Genomic DNA, 20,738 nt, shown 5'->3' with positions numbered 1-20,738 from the left:
TATACATAATACCTAGTCAAGGAAAATCTATGGAAACAGAAAGCTGGTGGTTACCTAGGGCTAGAGGAAGGGAAAATTGAGGGTGATTGCTAATGAGTATAAGGTTTCTCTAGGGTGATATAAGTATTCCAAAACTGATTATGCTAAGGACTACAACTGCAAAAATATATGAAAAACCATTTAATTGTATACTTTTAGTGGGTGGATTTTTATGGTATGTAAATTAAACCTCAATAAACCTGTTAAAAATAATAGTATAAACAACTGACCTTTCACCAAAGAAGCTACAGGAATGGCAAATGAGCATATAAAACGATGATTAATGTCATTAGTGGTTAAGTAGATTCCAACTAAAACTACGAGATACTACTACAGACCCACTAGAATGTCCAAAATTAAAAAGCCCGACACCAGCATGTATTGGCAATAATGTGGTAAAATTGCAACCCTCATACATTGCTGGTGGAAATGTAACACGCCATGGCTACTTTGCAAAACAGTTTGGCAGTATCTTACAAAGTTAAACAAATACTTACCACATGACTCGGCAATTTCATCCCTAGGTATTTATTGAAGAGAAATGAAATCACATGTTCACACAAAGATTTATATTCAAACTTTCATAGTCATTTTATTCGTAATAGCCACAAACTAGAAACAGCCCAGGTGCCCACCAATAGGAGAATAACAAACTGTAGCATACTCATTGAATGGAACACTACTACTGATTCAAGCAATGTCTTGCGATGATTCAGGCAACATCATTGCATCTGCGATGTTTCTCAGACACTATGCTTAGCAAAACAAATTTACACAAATAAAGTACATACTGAATGATTTCATCTAATCTACAGTGACACAGAGCAGATCAATGGCTGCCTAGGGCTGTGGGGTGATGGGTGGGAACCAACTATTAAGAGTCTTGAAGTAATTTTTGAGGGGTGATAAAAATATTCTCTATTTCGGTTGTGGTGATAGTCACACAGGTATATATGTCTTGCACAAATTAATCAGACTGTACATGCATAATGTTTTTATTACATGTAAACTGTAACTTTATTTAAAGTTGCCTTTACAGAGGTAGCAGTGAGCTAAGATCTCGCCACTGCACTCCAACCTGGGCAACAGAGCAAGACTCTGTCTCAAAAAAATATTAATTAATTAATTAAAAAAGATAAAGTTGCCTTTACAAAGCAATGAAGAAAAAGCTGATTAGAAATATAATACTGTTCTTACTGAAGAAATAGCCCTCTAAAAATGGAAACAAGTTAGGAAATCTGTGTCTGGCTGGCTCTACCTCAATCCTAGTGTTTGAAGTACTTTTACCTACTTTCTCCTTTGTTTTAGTAGCACTGACACACAGGAAGGTCTGGCACAAGGTATAAAAGTCCTACTAAATGTAGAGTCAAATAAAGGGTTTTCCAATGACCTTAATAACCTCATTCCTTGTAAGAACTGACACAAATACTTATTTAAGAACCAGGTTTCAGACAGCCTGTTATTTATAGATTTGTGATACTATAAATGATTAAGCCCCATTAGGGCAGGCACTATCCTTTTCCCCATCAATGTATATGTGATGTCTCACACAGTGTTTTTCATCTATCAAATGTTCAAGAAATAGGTGCTAAATGAATGAACCAACACAACCAACCATATGTGCTAAATGAATGAATGCTAAATGAATGAATGATAGTGCCTGCATACTAGTGCAAGTAACTCCTATACACATTCTTCTCCAGGGAAAGACTTCTGAAGATTACCACATAACTCTAAGAATGAAAATCAGACTAGAGTTACATATTTAGGTTTCAATGGCTTTCTATCGATTGATGTGAGTGCAGCAGAATACTATTTTTGAACATTTTTCATTCCTAGCTCGTGTTCCTAGTTGCTCATGGCATTTTATTCAATGACTCATTGATGGTCACTGCTTCAGGAGGGAGAGAAAATGAGGACAAATCAAAGATATTATTTTGAATGTCAAAGTCAAGTTCTTTAAATCCAAAGGAAGAGAAGTGTCTGGAAGCCAAAGGCTTTTGATTTGTCAGAACCATTCTGGAAGTAAAAAGAGCTTTTGGGAATCTACAAATTCTTTGTGAAAATTAAGGATTGGAGCCTGGCTGAATTAGACATTGTCCTATGAACCAGATTTGGGTAGAATGCATAATGATGCCAGAGCAGTCTTCTCATCCAAAAAGAGTTAAGAGTTTGATCAAGTAGGAAAGAAAATTGAAAGGAATATAGCTACAGCTTAGTTGCAGAGGTCTGAAACATTCTTGGCACCCTTTCCTCTTCATAGGTTCACCCCTATTTTTGAGGTGTATGAGAAAACCTTTGATAGGTTGTACACTGACTATACAACAGAATCACACTAGATTAACTCAGAATCTCTGGGGTGAGGTCAAGACCTTAATATATTTAAAGGGATGCCTCTATATGTCTTTCCTCCCTCCTGAGTTGACCTAATGTTTAGGCAAGTATTGAGAACTACTGGCTTATGGGGATCCCAAAGAAGACATATGTAATGTCTGTCTTTCCACTGTGTATGCCAACCTCATAGACAACCTCCCTGCCAACACCTGCCCGCTGACTCCATTCAACATGGCATCTGAGCACAGAATCTCTAGGCAAACTAGGGAGTATCTTACTGAAGACAGTTTAGACTTGACTACTGGTGCCTCTTATGCTAGATTTTGAAGAGTCAGCTTTATGAATTGAGGGTTTGGTGGACAAGTTTGACAGTTTAAGCACTGACGTAGGCAGGAAGCCAACTATTAGCTGGAAGGTCTGAAACCCATGAAAATGTCCCCTATAGAACTCAACACAAGGGACAAATCTGACTAGAACTATTCACCAGCATCACTCACAATTCCTGATGATTATTTGGCCAAAGCCTCACAAACTGCAATTCCTAACTAAAACACTGACCAGGTGTTCAAAGCTCGTGTGCCCTCACCAAAAACCATAATCACAATGTACATGAAGACGATTCATTAGACCCTCAACCTTTTAAAGATATTTCCAGCTCTTTCATTTAAAAATGAGGAAACTGCCTCAATTTAGTAATAATTTAGGACAAGTTCTGCTCATGTGCAGCAGTTAAATAAACTTTGAAAAAGACCCAAGAGTCTTCATGAAGTTGGAATTAGAAGGCCTTCAGAAATAATTCAGGTAAGGACAGATAGGAGTAGAAAAGCCTCCCATATATAGTCATCTGGACCTGTGCTGCCAGCACAGTAGCCACTGGTCACATATATAACTCTTGACAACTTAAAAAGTGGCTATAGTCCTGAATAGAGATGTGTTATAAGTGTAAAACACAACCAGATTTCAAAGACTAAAAAAAAAAAAAAAAAAAAAAAAAAATGCAATATATCACTTTAGAGTTTTTACATTATTAAATATATGCTAAAACAATAGTTTGGATATTAAATACCTTTGGCCTTTGCAACATTAGATTTCCAACAACAGATGAACTTTATATATCGTTTTTATATATCGTTTGATGGATATCATCTATTTGGATAATATCCTTAGTATTTACAGATTTAATAATATTCCAAGTGTTAACGTGCTACCTTGAAAGGCGCATACAGGCTTTGATGATATACAGTTATTTGATATTTTTCTGAAATATAAATTTATATTTGCTAACACTGTATAGTCTGTGTTCAGTCACCCAACTAGTTATCTTGCCACCAAATGATCAAGCCAATTGGAAAGCATTAAATCTCAAGGTGACTTTGTTGGAAAGATATTTTTTAGTTACATACTCTTTAAATCTCTTAATACACATTAAATTCAAAGGTTCATAGAAAACATTACTATAAAAATAAGGCACTACATGGCAGAATTTTAAAACCCTGCTTTATAATTACAGTGTCATTAAGGTACTGCAGAAAAATTGTTATTTTTACTCATTTTATGTGGGAAGGTAAATCTTAAACCATGTGGAAATATTCGTAAAAACAGGGGCTTTGGCATCTTTGAATATCTCCCTGTCAGGTATTAAGTTTACAACATTTTCACAGGCCTTGCATTGTAGGAATTCTTGGTCTAGGAAATCGTAAGTGAACTTTAAGAGAAACTTGTGAAAACTTGAATTGGCGTTTCCAAGAGTATGCTGTATCAAATTAAATTAGGGAATCCATGAGGAGAGTTGTCTCCTTGACCCACAAGGATATCCCAAGGTTTCTGCTGCTCTTCCAAGAAATGTAAGTGTACCAGTATTCATTTCCCGACTTTTGCTAAACAAAGATTATGATGGGGCCAGCAGCAACTCATAGCCTTCCAAGAAATCATAAATCTCTTCTGGTCCTCCTTTTACCTAGGCCAACCCAACCTATTTTAACAGCAGCATCCTTCAGGACAGCAGCCTCTGTTTTTCCTATATGTCTACTTCTACAAGACCTTGCTTCCAACAGATTTACTTGTGTTGTGAAGATCTGAGAAGAATGGTATAATGGAAAGAGTATGGGACAAATAAACCAAAGGGAAAACCTCAAGAATGCTTCAGAGTGCATCTCAGCATTTCACTAAGCAAACCCAGGAAAGCATGACTGCATTCCAATAGGCAGCTAGAGCTAAGCAGGGAGGGGACATGAGGAAAAGTCCAACCCAACCAACCTAGATATCGTTAAACTAGCTCAACAATCCCACTTATCACATACTTACTGACACCCTAAACATGTGGGTAGAGATATCTCCTACACCCTAATAGACACTGCTATGATCTGAATGTTTGCCCCCACTGAAATTTGTGTTAAAACTTAATTCCCAATGTATCAATATTAAGAGGTAGGGCCTTTAAGTGGTGAATGGATCATGAGGGCTATCTATGTCTCTAAAAATTGATTAATCTATGTATGGATTAATGGTTATTATCAAGGGACTAGGTCAGTTATCACAAATGGGTCTGTTAAAAAACTAGTTTGGTTTTCTCTTGTGAACTCCCTCACCAAATGAAGCACTGTGCTGCCTCTGGACTCTGCAGCACTGGCAACAGAATGGACAACTAGAACGTGTCCCAGATGGGTCAATTCTGCTCTCTAAATCTGTTCTGTTCTTCTGCACTTGCTTTCCCTATTTTCATTGCTTTAGTTCTGCCCCTCATCATCTTGCCTGAATTAGTATAAATGTTCTAACAGGTCTCTCTGCCTCTAGTCTTGTACCTCTCTAATCTTAAGTATAAATGTGATTATCTTTTTCCTGTTTCAAATCCTTCAATTATAGTTTAAGACATAAATCTCTTCATGATTTATCACCTGTTTACCTCTCTAGACATAGCAACTTTCTTCTTTATTTTTGGAGACAGAGTCTCACTCTATTGCCCAGGCTAGAGTGCAGTGGGACGATCCCAGCTTACTGCAACCTCCGCCTCCTGGGCTCATGCCTCAGCCTTCCAAGTAGCTGGGACTACAGGCGCACACTACCGCACCCAGCTAATTTTTGTATTTTTAGTAGAGATGGGGTTTCGTCATGTTGGCCAGGCTGGTCTCAAACTCCTGGCCTCAGGTAGTGATCTACCCCGCCTCAGCCTCCCGAAGTGCTAGGATTACAGGTGTGAGCCACCATGCCTGGCCAACATAACATTTTTTTTTTTTTTTTGAGACAGTCTCACTCTGTTGTTAGGATGGAGTGCAGTGGTGCAATCTCAGCTCACTGCAACCTCCACCTCTCCACCAGAATTGTTCAAGCAATTCTCCTGCCTCAGGCTCCCGAGTAGCTGGACTACAGGCGTGCACCACCACGCCCAGCTACTTTTTGTATTTTTAGTAGAGACAGGGTTTCACTGTGTTGGCCGGAATGGTCTCAGTCTCTTGATCCGTCCGCCTCCGCCTCCCAAAGCACAGCAACTCTTGAGGTGTGTCTCACTTTCCTCCTATGTTTGTACATGCCAAGCTTTTTGCCTTGGGAATACTCTTCCCAAACTTTCCACTTTGCATGTTTCACATCCCCTAGAACTATGATCTATTTGTTCTTAAATACTTAAGTTTAATCACTCTCTTGCCTAGTCTAATTTTCCTTTGTACCTCTACAACACCTTGTACATATGTCTATCAGAGCTTTTATTGTTCTCTATTACATGCTTGCTTGCTTTACCCACTAAAAATTCAGTTCCTAGAGATCGGCTATCTCATTTCTACATTCTTGGTCCATATAATCTACAGAATCAAGTAGTGCTTTATAGTAGCTGATATAGTAAAATCACTGGGTTTAGTGAGAGTAGAAATTAGCACCCATGATGTTCTCTATTATACCTAGGTTTCTTTAAACACTTCAGTTAAGGTCTTAGATATTACTACTACACCTCATGACTGGAGAGAATACTAAAATTATTCACAAGTGGGCACAAATATGTTTGTTTATACTAGCCACTAACATTATAGTGCTTACTATGTGTCTGGTGCTTACATACATGTACTTTTCTAATTAATTCTCACACTAACCCTGATGTAGGCAGCATTCTCTCTTTTTACAAAGTTGGTTGGCGGTGAGGGGGGAGGGGTGCTCTATCTTGCCCAGTGTCCCTAAGACTGTTTCCAGAACTCATGTTCTTACACTAGGAAACTCAGTATCTTTTACATCATGAAAATTGTGCTTCAAAAGATTTTTTACTTTTTTTCAAAACATAATGAAATGTTACTAAATACAAGCTAAATTTTAAAAGTTATTGATTATACACTAGCAGATCATCCCTCCCCAAAACGTTTTCTTTTTTTTTTCTTGTTCCACTGAGTTTTATTGTAGGGATACACACAAAGGATGTCCACTCAATTCCATAGTTTCTTGATGGACACGTTTTTCCTCACTGTCCTTTGGCATGAGATAGGACTTTGTACTATCTCAAAGTCCTTCTGAGTGACATGGACTCACTGTTAACTCAGACCATACAGGCCAGTTTCTGTGCACATGCCCTTCACTTCAGCCCGATGCTCCTGACATATGCTCAGCAATTTTTCTCAGGTTGATCCCCTGGGTCAGGTTGATTTCTGAGAATGAATCTTGAAAGAGTCGAAAGTGTCCAGTCAGGCCTCCTCATTGCGGGGTGGGAACTCAATTTTTCTGTCAATGTGCCCTGGGCAAAGCAGTGCCGAGTCCAGGATATCAATCGTATTAGTAGCCGTGATAAACTGATACTCTTGGTAGCCTCAAAGCCATCTTCGAAGCATCGTCTGCTGCACTTCACTGGTCCCTCCAGCAACCCCTACCAGCTGGGAGGTGCCAATCGAGTCGATTTCATCCGTGAAGATGACAGATGAGCATTTTCTCTGCCATCACAGTAATTCCCCAATTTCTGTACCAATTCAGAGCCAGAGACATGAATAAAGGTACAGTCCCTATGATAAGCCAGAGCCCAGGCCAACAGTGTCTTCCAAGCAGCACTCCCTTGGGCTGTGCAATGCCCAGTACTTTGAAGAGCTGGGGATGCTTAGCAGGCAGGTCGATCACTTCTTTGATCTCCTTGATCTGCCTATCCAGTCTACCAATCAATTTATAAGTCGAATCTGGTGCTTTCTGCACCATCATCAGTGACACCAATGAGTCCACCTTGTTGGGTAGGATCTTGTACAAAGTGTAGCTGTCATTTCTTAGAACCACCAGACTGGGCGTCATGTCACTGATGCTGATATTTTTGTCCACATCTACGACAAACTTGTTCTTGGGATGCACCTTGACCAACACTTTCTTCTTATCCATGGCCTAGACTACTTCCCCGACATAGGAGTCCTGTTCCTGCAGCAGCTGCAGCTCCTCCTGAAATCGGCACACTTTAGCATTTAGTTCATTCCTGTGCACCTGCCGCCTCCAAAGGTTTGGGGTCTTATTCACAATCAGCTGCATATGCACCTGGAGTTCAGAACTGCTCCTTGTGGCTTTCCCCCATCCAATTTATATTGCAGTTGACCCTGGAGTTCTTCAATCTTGAACAGATAATACTGGCAGAGTCCACTGCCTGCCTTTTCCTCTTCTGGCTCCATCTGCTGTGGTCTGTCAAGTGCCATCTTGTCTTTTCAGCAGAGAACGCCGGCATCTGCTTCCCTCCCCAAAACTTAACAGTTGTCCAATCATATTTCAATTACAACATTTACATATAGGTTTTACATCAGAAATGTCAAAGTACATCTTTTACTAATGGTTAATGTAACAAAGAAAGACTTCTTTGCCCAGTACTAATACACGCATTATTACTTATTATAGAATTTTCATTAATAATTTTAAATTCAATTTGTGGGAATGGATATACAAAAATAAAGAAGCCATAACATTAATTCATGGTATTTTTCAGCATACAGCTATTTCTTAGTTTTATTGCAATTTATTGTCAACTTCTAGATAGAAGGGAGAGTATGACAAATTTCCATGAAAGCACTCCTCTCTTATTTTCTACTTCTAAATAATGGGATAATTTAGCAAGATCATTTGGGAGCTTTATTTATTAAAATAGGAATAATGAGCTTTTTCATTTCAGTTTAGAATATACTAATACAAGTTGTTCCTAATACATTTTCTCTGTCTTGTGATTGATGTTTTTGATATCTTATTTAACAGGAAAATACCTAAGAGAGAAAATTAAGGTGTTACAGAAAGAGTTGTGGAAACCATGAATAAAGCAATAGAGCCACGATTTTCAATGAAACTCACATAAACAGTTATTATAAAGAAAGAAAATGTAATAGGCTAGTGTTATAAAGACCAATATCACCAAATTCCAAAATCTCTTTTGACCTCTATAAGGGTCTGCTAACTGTATTATATGAACACAGGTACTCAAAATGCTACTAATAATCAAACCTTTTGAGATTTTGGTACCAGAATTACCAGTAACAGGATACAAGCAGAACTTTATCAAACATAAATCATTAGTGCCTACCAATTTCAACCTACTAAGTCGGAAAAGGAAGGCATTAGAATTTAGTAATAGGAGAACTCTGTCATTTCTAGTGCCAAGACTAGGGGTCCTGACAGGTACCTCACTGTTCAGGTCAGAGCTAAGAAACACAATGTTGGTTCATATACAACGCTGGTTCATAGAAAACACAATTTTATCACTTAAATTTTTTCATTTATTTCTGGGATGTAAGTTTATGCCATGCTGTTCTTTGTCTCTCCATAAATGAGCAACCAAAAACCGCTCTTATTATTAGCCATTGGTCTAAAATTAATGATAGCTTAAATATCTAAAAATAAACCAACCCCCGCTCTAAGTACAGTAATGTTGCATTTTCAACTAAAACTAAATATTAACATATCTGGTTTCCTTCAGTGCCTTTCATTTTCCACAGAGAATCAGGTGACCTTGGAGACTGTGTGCTTCACATTTAATACAGGAATTCTATGATTTAAAAAGAATATTCAGTTTCCTAGCTTAAGCAAGGCATTCACAAAATATGATACTCAAAGTATTGTTCGGATAAATTATTACCTAGAAAGGTTTATCAGCTATTCTTGAATATGAATCACTATGAGTACACCATGTAGCAATTTCTTCTAAAGAAAACCAAGCAATTTAGTTTTAGAATGAAAAGATCTGGGGAGAAAAGAAAAGTAGATAGTAAAACAGAGAATTTAACTACTGTTATTCACAACACAGCAAAGAAAAAATCAGAAGTTACACACTTTAGAAAAAAGGGAATAGGCCAAAGACAAATGTTGGCATGCTAGAATTTTTTTTTTTTTTTTTTTAACTAAGAAAATACCTGTATAAGAACAAGGGACACTGAACAAGGGCACTTCACATTTAACCACTCATTGCCAATAGATACTGAGTTCACCTCAGGATCAATCAAAATTGTTAGAAAATGGTCCAAATGAACTAGAAGACTTCCAGCAAGTAACAAACTATACTCGTATTTAATAAGCACCATTTACCTCTATGTAGTTTTATATAGTTCTCAGCAATCTGATTTATATGAGAACTTCCTCAGTGAAAGAAAAAGATGATTTGGATATTACTATCAATGCACAGTACAGATGTCAATTAGATGGTAAATTCAATTATTCTTAAATTTTAAAACAAGAGTTTCATGCTTTGTTCAAATATAGCTTATTTTTTAAAAAATTCCCCTCTTCCACTCTTATGTTAGGTAATATTTACAATGAATTTACAGTCTTTTTCATTTAAAACAATGTCAGTATATCTTGCTATAAGATACTAATTTAAGTGACTGTTTTTAACTTCTCTATACCCAAACTTAGCAATATGGCTGTGAGTCAAATAAACTTTGAAAAGGAACTTGCCATTTTCATTAACTCATTCAGACTGTAATCTTTGAAATACATATGACAGATATGCTGAGGCTATTTGGGGGCTACACTTTAGTAAAGTAGCTAGAATGAAAACTTAAATAACTACGTAACATTTAAAAGAAATATAAGAGTTGCACTAAGAAACCAAAACCTGCATATTGTGTAACATAACCTTTTTAATGTTGTTCTTGCTAACACAAAAAAAGTTATGCTGTTATTTATATTTCAATTACAACATTGCTCTTAAAACACAATCTATAATCCGTCTTGTAACCAGATCTGAAAAACACATATTAAGACTATGCTTAGTCTGTATCTCTGGCAAAAAGCCAAAGTAAAACAGAATAATTTTACTTTCTCCTAAACATTCTGGCAAGGAAAAAAAAAAAAAAGCCAGATCAAAGTAAGGTGAGGATTCAAAATTGGCAATAAATCCATTATGGACAAACAGTGGCACTAAAGTGAACTTTCAGAATATATTGCTTTCTACATATGCATGTGTGATCTTATTTGAACATGAGTATTTACAAAGATTCTAGAAAGCTAAAACCAACTTGATAACCTAGGCTTTCAATCTTTATTGTGTCCCTCATAATAATTAGTTGTCAGTAGTTTCAGCTTAGTATTTAAATATCTATTGTGATTTTATACCTTACTTATACTATTCAGTGTTTGCATAATAAATTTACAAATATTTTAAGTGACATTATATAGAATATTACTTGTATTTTTCAGAGTAACGACTTTGATTTTGAATAAAAACTGGAACATTTGGGCTTTAAAAACATTTTTTTCCCTCAATTTCTAAGTTGTTCTTTTTAGGAAGTCACTGATAGAGATTGAATTTAAAGTAAAAATGTCAACTTTGTAAATTTTGTCAAAAAAGGGATTGCTATAAACAGATTTAAGTGAATACTGTTCCAGAAAAATATAATAATCAAGTAGCACTTGACACTGACAAACACTGAACTTTCTTTAAAATCATAGGAGCTTCTATTGTAGCAAATGCAGCACAGAACCTTATGACAAAGAGGGGTTAAAAAGTGAATTTAAGCCAATATAGGTTAAAAAGTAAACAAGGGAACTATTAAATTGGTGCAAAAGTGATGGCAGTTTTTGCAATGACTTTTGCATTAACCTATCACAAAATCAACTTCCAGGAGAATATAGTTAATTCTCACAGCTGTAATAAATCTGTTCGTTTAAGAATGGAAGACAACAAAACAATTCTCATCACAACAGTATACCAGTAATAGAAAATGAATCAATTATTCACATTCTAAGAGGTTTTACTTGAGGAGGCTGGGCAGGAGGGTATGAAAGCTTACAAAATCGAAAACATGAAATAAAATTAATTCAAATTAAGACTTCATGGTAACAGAAAAAAATCAGAAAAAGAATTGTTTCGTTAAGGGACGAATATTTTCCATAACTAGTTAAAAAGCACCTATTAAACTGTGCCTTCAGCTGTCAAAATGGAGGTTTTGGATTCCTTTAGCAATTGCAGCATAACAAAAGGCATTTCACAGCATAACTTCAGGGAAAATGTTATCTGATCTGGAATCATACAGAAAGCAATTAAAAACTCTTTTAATTATTTATAATACACAAATTTTTCTGGGTAGCAGCAGTTGCTCCTGTACTTGCCCTTTTAAAAAATGTGAAACAGAAGCAAGAAAGTAGGGGAAAAAAATTAGAGAAGATTAACAGTAGCAGCGTTAAATAAAACAGCAAATTCTTAAATACATTAGGAGTAAAGAAAGATTAAAACAAGGAAACAGTACTTACTGTGCAACTTTCAATTACACCAAGTAAAGTGCACCACCTAGTCACTGATAACATTTTCCCTATGTTGAAAACACAAAACCTACTTATGATATTTTTGATATTAAAAAAAAAAAAAAGACATTCACTATTGTAGCCCTGACAACTCTTCCAGTATTTTTAACCATTCAGATGTATTATGTGGGAATATTTATTAACATAATTTTGTTTAACACATTTCTTTCTATACAAACTGAATTTAAAAGTGTCTATAACATTTTCAATTACAGTAATAACAAATGAATAAATTATAAATTAACAAAATCTTCATATCTACTTTAAAAAAATCATTTATCAAATGCTAACCTCCAGATTATCTGGAAAATTAAAGATGCAAATTGTTATAAATCTGGCATCCCAATTAAATTACAATTTTTTAAGGTATATAAAATCTCCCTCAAATTATTCCAAGTTTCACTCCAGAAAATTTTATTTTACCCTTTTCTTAAGTTTACAGCCTGCTGAACATTTTACCCAAATTTGAGAGAACTGCCTGGAGATGCAAAGCACAATAAAATAATTACATGAAAAGAACAAACAAAAGATACCCGTTAAAACAGTTATTTTAGCTGGCAGCACTTAAAATTGGTAATCTGTAATTTTTTTAAGTTGCATAGCTGCAAGATGATTCACTGCTGATTAACTGCTGAGCAGTTTTATTTAAGAGGATAAGAATATTTAATAAATTGCAATTCAGTAGAATATTCTATATTTAATTAAAATGTAATTATGTAATGTGATTTGCTCTTTGGACTGCATTCTGATATTAAACCTTTAATTTAAAAATATTAACATATTTTAGCTTTCCTATGTAGAAGTCTATTTTCCACTCTTGGGGGAAAATATGGAAGAACTTGAGATCATGGTCTACATTCAGAGAATGTTTTTACTGCTTGATTACATTTCTTGGTTTCACATTTAACACTTTAATTTATAAGAAGTAAATTATATGTTTTTCAATTTAAGAACAGATGAATGCAGAAACATTATGTTGGGGAAAACAAAGAGACCCCCAAACTGAAAAACAAAACAAATCAAAACTTAACTAGTTGTGCAGCTCTGGAGAACTTAATAAAAAGTAAATCAACTTTGAAATCAGTTAACTTTGGCATCTGAATACAAAATGTTTATCAGTATTACCTATGTAGATGACTATTAAGGGATATGCAGCATTTTCAAAATCCCTGTGTGTCCTTTGTATGCATGTTTGGTACACTGAGTTCTGTGGTCACTGTCCTCTCTTCAGCAGGGTTTTTTACCCCAGTATGATTGTCCATCTCTGTATTACCAAGTCTCACAAAACTCAGATTTCTGGCTGAGTATGCCTGCATTTTTGTTTCTCCAGAGACAGATCTTCATATCCTCTTGGTTTTTCAAGCATCTTGTAAAGATGAGAAAACCTGTGTAAAAATAGATTTCTCCATGAACATTGCTTTAGTTACTGTAAGTTTTCATACCCTTACTTACTGTTCTGAAAACTCATAAAGCCAGTGATCTGGAGAAGAACAGATTAAGATACAGAAGGACCAATTAAAAATTAAAGTTTAGTCACAAAAAATACATAACGAAGTCATCCCCCTTTCACAATCAGGACTACACCCAAGTAAAGAATACACACACGGAGTTTTAAAATATTTCTCCTAAGTAACTAAAAACCCCCAAAAAAGTACAGCAATTTTCTAACTAATCAAGACCACAAATATTCATGTCTCTCTATTTTGGGTTGATTGTTAAATTCTTATGCTGAAGGATATCAAAAACGTTGAGCTTTATGGCTACATAGTGCCTTACAAAATGTTTTAACAACACTGAATCCTCCTCAAACCCATATACCTTTAATCTAGGACTATTAAAAAGTATACAAAAATGTATCACTTAATAAATAAGGTCAGGAGAGAAGCAAAAATGTACAAGAGTCAAGATACTCCATGTCTATAAATTCTTAAAAATGACTCTTCAAGACCCACAGAAGCAGACTCCATTGGTTCAGATTTCTGTAGACACCTGATGAACAGAGCATGTAGTAGGCTAGTTTCAGATTCAGGTTCTATATATGAAAACAAACAAATAAGCAAATATAACACTCATATGTAACATAAGAAAATGGAAATGTTGTTGAAGACCAACAGACATATGCATTTCAGCTATGAGATGAGATGTATGCTCCACATATCCCATAAGCTCACTGTGACACTAAAGGAAAAATTCAGCTGATGAAAGAAAAAAATTGTATACGACATAATTTCACCTCACAAAAAAACAGCTTATCAGCTCTATGGTCTAAATGTTTGTGTACTCCCAAAATTCCTATGTTGACACCTAATCTGCAGTGCTATAGTATTAAGAGGTGGGGCCTTTGGGACATGATCAGGTGATGAGGGCTCTGACCACATGAATGCAGTCAGTATCATTACAGAAGCTTGAGAGAGTCTGTTGTCCCACCACATGAGGACACACAGAAGGTGCCATAAATGAGGAATGAGCCCTCATCAGACACCAAATCTACTGGCTGGCACCTTGATCTTAGACTTCCCAGCTTCCAGAACTGTAAGCACTATATTTCTATCATGTATAAATTACTCAACTAAGGTATTTTGTTACAGCAGCCCAAAATGCACTAAGAAAGAATAAAAAGACAATTTTACCTATAGAGGAAGGATTTAGATGTATTAGTTGGACATGTAAAATACTAAGACAAAAATTTCATTTTGTTAGCAACAGTTTTCAGTACCTCCCTTACAATGCTTCTATAATTTTAGTCACAGTTTCATTTTGTCTCAAACGTAAGGTGACAATGAAGGCATCCCAAACCTTTTCTATGGTGAAATAAAAACATATGTGCACATATATCCACTCCACCACTATACTTCTCTTACCCAGTATTCTTACTTCCATTCACATTTTATTTATTTATCTATTTAGACAGGGACTTGCTCCGTCACCCAGGCAGGAGTGCACTGGTGTGTTCATAGCCCACTGCAGCTTCAAACTCCTTATCTGAAGCAATCCTCTGGCCTCAGCCGCCCAAACCTGAGATTACACTGTGAGCCACAGTGCTCAGCCTCACATTCATATTTTAAATGTGTCAAGGCATATTCTGAGTAAGTTCGCAGGAAAGGTTAAAATCTGACCGTCTTTTAGTACTCTACAGTTTACCAAGGCTTTCACATTTCACATGCACATGCATAGTCTTATGAGACTCAACCGCAGTTCTCATTTCAGGTGCTATTGCTGCTATTATCCCAAATCTTCTCCGTCAATATTCTAATCCGCTACTCTTAAATCATCTTCCACCAATACAGCAACAGAATTCCTTGACTGTGTTTCTTACTTCAACACTTTTATTCTCAAATTTAAGAGAAGTTATTGAAATAAAAGGAAATGGGGGGACCAGCACAGGACTAGACCTCAGGACGTCATCTGGTCTAGTTCCCTGCCATCAGTCTCAGCCTCCCAGAAAAGTCCGCTGTTACTGTCTTGAGTCCCTGAACAAAGAGACTCTAACTCATGAAATTTAGCTAATTCTAGGATTAGCTAAAATGCTCTGCCTTGATATAACAATCCAATGCTTTATATCATCTCTGCAAGTCTTTTAATAAAAGCTTTTCATATATTTGAAGATAGCAATTAACCTTTATTTTTTCAAAGCTAAATGATGTCAATTTGATGTACTTATGAAATGTGAAAAAAAGGCCTATGAAAATACCCAATTGAGGTCAACATTCAATTCACTAAACGTTTTCAGATAATACAGAACCACGAAAAACTTAAATCAATAGAACAAAACTAGTTTTTTCTTTTCAGTTGTAAAATGCAACTTTATTTTTTGCCTACTATATAGACAGGCACTTTATTACATGCTAAAAATATACAAGTGAATGATTAAATTGAATGAATAAATTTATGATGCGACTTTTTGAAGAAAATGTTCCTACCTAAAAAGAGTGAAATTGCTAAGAACAGTCTTTGGAACCAGAATGCCTGGGTTCAAATTTCATCCCCATTAACAAACAAGTTATCTGACCTTGAAAAGTCAAGTTTCTTAACCTCTCTATACTTAACTTCTTCATCTGTGTAATAGGAATAGTAATGGTACTGAGCTCAAAAGGGTTATTGTAACAATTAGACGAGCTACTAACAGATGTAAAATGCTTACAACAACATCTGGCACATAATACTACTAAAAGATTAGAACTATTATTTTTTGGTTTGGTTGTTTTTGAGAGAGTCTCACTCTGTCGCTCAGGTTGGAGTACAGTGGCATGATCTCGACTCACTGCAACCTCCACTTCCTGGGTTCAAGTGACTCCTTTTTTTTTCTTTTTTTTTGAGACAGAGTCTCACTCTGTCGCCCAGGCTAGCGTGCAGTGGCGCAATCTCGGCTCACTGCCAGCTCCGCCTCCCAGGTTCACGCCATTCTCCTGCCTCAGCCTCCTGAGCAGTTGGGACTACAGGCGCCTGCCACCATGATTGGCTAATTTTTTTTGTATTTTTAGTAGAGATGGGGTTTCACTGTGTTAGCCAGGATGGTCTCGATCTCCTGACCTCATGATCCGCCCACCTCGGCCTCCCAAAGTGCTGGGATTACAGGCGTGAGCCACCACGCCAGACCTCAAGTGATTCTTGTACCTCAGCCTCCCGAGTAGCTCGGATTACAGGGGTGCACCACCATGCCTGGCTAATTTTTGTATTTTTAGTGGAGACGGAGTTTCACCATGCTGGCCAGGCTCGTCTTGAACTTTTGGCCTCAAGTGATCCACCTGCCTGAGGCCTCCCAAAGTGCTGGGATTATAGGCATGAGCCAGCGTACCCAGCCAACAATTAGAATTATGTAATATTTTTAATGTAAGTTTTCTACGCAGTAGCCTAAGTGTCTGAAACATACACACACACTCATGCACCTCAATGAGTAAATGAATAAATAAAAATTATAGTTTAGAATGTATAATTTGGGCTAATGCTTCAAAAAGTAATTACAAAAAAATTACCTATAAAACAGGAAGCTGATGCTTAATCTGAAGGGTGCTCAGGGCAAGATCTATTTACTTCAAACCATTCATCTATGCAGCTAGAAAGGAACAAAACCAGAAAAATTGAGATACTTATACTAATGTATATCATGACAGTCACAGTAAAAATACTTACTTCTTGACTTTAATATATTTTTTGCAGGAAAAAATCAGCATTTTAAATTATATTTGGCATACATAAGTAACAGATAAGAATGTTTATTATATTTTGATTCTAAGCAATTAAGAAAAAAACTTTGCAAAAATATGCTATAAAGTACTTGAAAGTTCAAATGGAACTACTTCCAAAAGATAATCTGAAGAACTAGCACTTTACTAATATTCAAAACTGAATGACAAATTCGGATAATTTCTCTTTTCAAAACAGTTATTCATTTATGCACATTATCAACCTGTTCATGTCACCTATAAATGTAATAAAAAACAGCTTTTAAATTTTAATCCTTGCTAATATTTCATCATTTTTAAAGCTATATTTATATGCGATTATTGAATATTTAAATTCTATCTCACCATGTAATACATATACACACAAATAAATATACCATAAATCATTTGCATTTATGAAGTATTTCATGATCTTATTTTATTAGAAACTAAATATTAGGGTGCATATGATCATCGTCATTGTAGATCTGCACTGTCCAACAGAGTAGACAAGAGCCACATACTGGTTATTTAAGATTTATTTAAATAAAATTTAAAAATCCAGTTCCGCAGTCACACTAGCCACATTTCAAGCGCTCAACAGCAACATGGCGCACAACTACTCTAGGAGACAGCATAGATATAGAACATTTCCATTATAGCAGAAAGTTCTATTTCACAGTACCATGACAAGATGACAAAATCAAGGTCTAGTAACTGGCTATTACTTTCCTAACAGCTAGCAAGTTATCCAAGCAGGATTCAACCTGTTCAACATTTTCACTGGTGACATATTTCAAATTTGGATATGCTGCAAAGCAACAAGGCTTGGTTAATATACTGAAGGACAAAATTAACATTTATCATCCTCATGTCCAGAGAGGTTGGTTTGGTAGGTAAAAGTGATAGATGAAATTAAAAAGAAAAAAGGTAGAGTACCACATCAACAGGTTCTTTCAAATATCTGAATTTCAGTTGCCATTAAGACTTTTGTTCTCTAAATATATACCAGTTTGGCTTAAGACGTTGTTTTCAGCCTGCTCTCTACCACTTGGCCCTGGAAGATCCATTGTGTCTACCAGAAAATCTCTTAAAACGAAATTCTGAGAATCAAACAAAATACTCCAGATGTGTTAATTCATAATATATCTGAATAATATCTATTTGCAACCTAACATGAGTACTCCTTATTTTACAACCAGGTAATTCTGGCTCATCATGAGAAAGTAATCATTTAAAACTCCAGGTCCTCTTCGCATAAATGTCTATCAATCTACTTATGTTCCATTCTAAGCTGTATTTATTTGTTATTTACATGATTATATTACCTTCTCTCAGACCCAGCAGGAAAGCACTATCCTCAATTTGGTACTTTTCATTCCTAGGCATCTTATTACTCTATATAACTATATGTGCGTATATTCTAAATAACATATAGTACTGTTTCCATGTTTAAAGTTTTATATAAATGCTACCACAAAACAGCATTATGCTTTTTGTAACATGCTTTTTTTGCTCAATTTGAGATTTGCAATTGTTAATAGGTCTCTTGTTTTCACATTTTCACTTTTTGTTTTTTGAGACAGTCTTGCTCTGTCACCCAGGCTGGGGTGCAGTGGCAACATCTCGGATCACTGCAAACTCCACCTCCCGGGTTCAAGCAATTCTCCTGCCTCAGCCTCCCTAATAGCTGGGATTACAGGCTCCACCTGCCACACACCCAGCTAATTTTTTTTTTTTTCAGTAGAGACAAGGGTTCACCATGTTGGTCAGGCTAGTCTTGAACTTCTGACCTCAGGTGATCCACCAACCTCAGCCTCCCAAAGTGTTGGGATTATAGGCATGAGCCACCGCACATGGCCTGTTCTTACATTTTCATTGTGCACAGCATTCCATTATATAAATATACACAATTTACATATACATTCTTTTACTGATGGATATTTTCAATGATGCTATGAATATTCTTTGAGATAAGGAGTTTGTACCCAAATACAAGTTAATTTCCTCATTAAGCACACTGTTTCAAATCACTTTAAAAAAATCACAGCAAGGCTTTCTCAATGAAAGAAGCACAGTGTTGACTTAACTGGCAGAAACTCCTTATTGCCTTCTGGACTTGCACTTTGAATAGTAGCACTGTCTTATAGCAAAAGATCAAAGTTTCTCTAGGGCATACATGTAGAGGTGGAATTACTGAGTTGTAGAATATGTACTCCACACAGCTATTACAGAGTTATCTACAAAACATGCCTATTTATATTATTTATTGGCCAATTGAGGGTCCTTTCTTCTGAATTGACTGATAGCTTTCTAGGAAACTATTATGCAGGTATTTCAGTTATAATATATAGGTTTTTGACAAACACTGCTTTCCACAAAACTGTAAGCTAAAAGTAACAGGGCTTGGGGGAAAAGTCAGGTTAAAGGCAGACTACTCAAATAACACAATTTTATCACCAGAACAAAGACATGCTCATTCCTAATAAATAGAACACTACTGTAAATATATTTTTTTTTAAATGGTGAAGTTAGTTTTACAGAAAGAGGATTAAGGTAGGGTTGAGACTGCTGAGTTACGAAGAAAAAAGCTAACGCACAAACTGTGAGAACTGTGAAATAAGGACTCCACAACAAAGCCCATGGTCTAATTAAACTAAGAGTAAGAACATGGGGAGATGAGTATACTGTATTCTTACATAGCTCATTGTTAGCACAGATGCTTTCCTCTGCTGTTACCTGATGAAGCAGAACATTAATGTGCTGGAAAATCTTAGGTAGAACCAGTAAGATCCTGATTATATTGTCTTCACTCTCTCATTTACCAATTGCAATAAGTTCACTGCATTACAGAAAGTCATAGAGGGAGAGTATTATTTCCAATACCAAACCTCTTTTATTATGTGTGTTGAAAAACAATCCTAGTATAAAGTCTATTTTTTTTACTTTTTTGCTGTGTCATGATACAAATAAGTTTTAAATTTTAATAGAGTCAAATTTATTAATCTTGAAATTATTTCTTGGGGAGAAGTGTATCCTAGACAAAAAAATAATTCCCTACCAAGAGGTCAAAAACATTTCCACTATTTTCTTTCCTCACCACTTTAGATTTTGGTTCTCAGAGGCAGGTGTTTAATCAACCTAGAATCGACTTTTATTTCAAATGCAAGATAAGGACTCAACTGTTTTTCCATATCAATAACCAATTGACCCCAGCACCATTTATTGAATAATTCATTATTTCTCTCCTATACTGTAATTCCACCTCTGGCAAATCAATTTTTTTCATTTATTCAACATTTATATAGCATCTATTATGTATGTGTCAGCACTCATTTATACCCTTACAGTCTATGAAGTTGTTTCTATTGTCCTCATCTTATGAACTGAGAGAGAAAAAAACTAACTCGACCAAGATCACACAGAGAATTAGTGGAAGGGCTGGGATTCAAATATTGAGTGTCTTGACTTCAAAGTCCATGC

General features: G+C 35.8%; 1 protein-coding gene and 1 pseudogene across 1 annotated transcript in view; both read right to left on the bottom strand.

Moving 5' to 3' along the window:
- Positions 1–6,718: 6,718 nt before the first annotated feature.
- Positions 6,719–8,009, bottom strand: LOC117073621 (annotated as a pseudogene).
- A 2,054-nt stretch (positions 8,010–10,063) lies between these two features.
- The window catches only part of ZNRF2 (zinc and ring finger 2), a 90,953-nt gene continuing 80,278 nt past the window's right edge, over positions 10,064–20,738 (bottom strand). The window contains exons 4-5 of the mRNA XM_033194750.1: positions 17,067–17,146; positions 10,064–13,478 (exon numbers count right to left, since the gene is read on the bottom strand). Of these exons, the coding sequence (XP_033050641.1) occupies positions 17,089–17,146 (58 nt within the window). The 3' untranslated portion in view covers positions 10,064–13,478; positions 17,067–17,088. The remainder of the gene's footprint in view (positions 13,479–17,066; positions 17,147–20,738) is intronic.

The sequence above is a fragment of the Trachypithecus francoisi genome, unplaced genomic scaffold (assembly GCF_009764315.1).
Source record: "Trachypithecus francoisi isolate TF-2019V2 unplaced genomic scaffold, Tfra_2.0 Lachesis_group4, whole genome shotgun sequence".
Classification (NCBI taxonomy): domain Eukaryota; kingdom Metazoa; phylum Chordata; class Mammalia; order Primates; family Cercopithecidae; genus Trachypithecus; species Trachypithecus francoisi.
This window is presented reverse-complemented; position numbering and strand designations above follow the sequence as displayed.